General features: G+C 42.1%; 1 protein-coding gene across 1 annotated transcript in view; it reads left to right on the top strand.

Moving 5' to 3' along the window:
- SARC_12349 (hypothetical protein) overlaps positions 1 to 1,685 on the top strand; it is a 6,632-nt gene extending 4,947 nt beyond the window's left edge. The window contains exons 9-10 of the mRNA XM_014293545.1: positions 617 to 775; positions 1,589 to 1,685. Coding sequence (XP_014149020.1) covers positions 617 to 775; positions 1,589 to 1,627 — 198 coding nt within the window. The 3' untranslated portion in view covers positions 1,628 to 1,685. The remainder of the gene's footprint in view (positions 1 to 616; positions 776 to 1,588) is intronic.
- Positions 1,686 to 1,910: the final 225 nt, after the last annotated feature.

The raw sequence follows: 1,910 nt of genomic DNA, 5'->3' as shown, positions 1-1,910 counted from the left end.
ATATGTGTAGTTTTATGTATGCATATTGCAGCGTGTGTGCTTGCGATCGTGTGGACCCATCTGTAGCTGGCTCTATTTCGCAGTGTCGTGAACTTGCTTTTGTCGTCAAGGTGTATAGCTGTGGTGGATAGGTAGGTTAACAACTCGCCATAACCAATTGCACCTGCGGCGTGGTGTTTGCTTTAGTGTGCCTTTCAATAGTCCAGACACTACACATTCTTTGGTCCACAGTGGTTCGGGAGTGCACATGCTGCTGCTTCATAGAATAACACTCACCACCACTCAGCCTAACCTTCAGCCACGATAGATAGCGGCTGTCTTCACCGCACTATAGTGCGGAGTGTGCTATGACCTCCATTTACCACACCGACTATCGATACACTCCTCACTACGTGTGGGCTCGTACAATGTGAGTGTATTTTGTTGTCTCCTTCCGTTCACCTGTAGGTCGGTACAACGAGAATTCCTCTAGATCCTTCCTGCTCTATCTATCTACACGCGAAGACTGGCGCATTTTCTTCAAGTCCAATCCTAGTCTATCACGTCTCACTTGTCCCCTGAACTCGACCGATAGGTCACTAAATAGTATCGGTTTCTTCGCACTATGCATGCACAGGTGCCACCCACAGCGGCCGCAAACTTAGACCCTGCCCAAAAGGCAGCGGTGGCTGCGCTGGTGCAGCAGAGCACATTGAATGAGGCCGGGGCACTGCATCTGCTCAACTTTGCGCAGTGGAATGCCTCGGAGAGCCTAAGGCAATATAAGGAACTAATGGTATGGGTTAACATCTGTGAGGACTTTTAAGGCTGTATATTGGTGGTGTATGGTCTGGGAGGGTGTGTTGTAGACTGTTTTTCTATGGTGTTTGTATTGTATATGTATTGCTTTTAACCTGTGGGCTTTTAAGCCTGTATATTGATGGTGTATGGTCTGGGAGGGTGTGTTGTAGACTGTTTTTCTATGGTGTTTGAATTGTTTATCTATAGTTTTTAACCTATGTGGGCTTTTAGGCCTGTATATTGATGGTGGATGGTCTGGGAGGATGTGTTGTAGACTGTTTTTCTATGGTGTTTGTATTGTATATCCATGGTTTCTAACCTATGTGGGCTTTTATGTCTCTATATCGATGGTGTATGGTCTGGGAGGGTGTGTAGTAAACTGATTTTTCTATGGTGTTGTATTGTATATCTATGATATTAGTTTTAAATTTTGCAGGCTTTAAACCACTTTATTGATGGTGTATGTTCCGGGAGGATGTTTTGTATTCTAATTATGTTGTGGTGTTGCATTGTATATGTATCTTTTTTTCTTCATGAGGGCTTTAAGCCTCTATATTGATAGTGTATGGTCTGGGAAGATGTTTTGGAAACCGATTCTGTTAAGGTGTTTACATTGTATGCGTATGGTTTAATCCATGAGGGCTTTAGTATCTATATTAGTGCTGTATGGTCTAGGAGAATGTGTTTTGTCCATGTTCATTTCCATTTACATATACATATATACATATACATATATATCCTTCTACTTGTCGGACGGCACTAACGTTTATCTCATGTACTCGCTTGGTATTGTTTCTCTACATCGCAGCCGCTGGGTCAAATTCCGCCGCAGTATTTACGAGCTTGAGAGCGCAATATGTAATGAGATTAATTATCGCCATTGATAAGGGTGACTGAATAAAAACCTTAAAAAATCAATATTATGGGTAAATGGGTGCGTATTGATTTCTTGTCATTCATTAGACTATTACACATACTAGTAAACTGACAGCTTGATTTTTCATACACTTCACTGCTATGATGGGCGTCCACAAAGAAGTGGAATGATTGCGTAACAGTATGATTGTACAACAAAGCACAATATATTAATGTGCGATGCTACCAGAAAGCAATATGTGGCTATAGCTGTG

Source organism: Sphaeroforma arctica, assembly GCF_001186125.1.
Source record: "Sphaeroforma arctica JP610 unplaced genomic scaffold supercont1.2241, whole genome shotgun sequence".
Classification (NCBI taxonomy): Eukaryota; class Ichthyosporea; order Ichthyophonida; genus Sphaeroforma; species Sphaeroforma arctica.
Note: the sequence above shows the minus strand (reverse complement) of the source record. Positions and strands in the feature narration are given on the sequence as shown.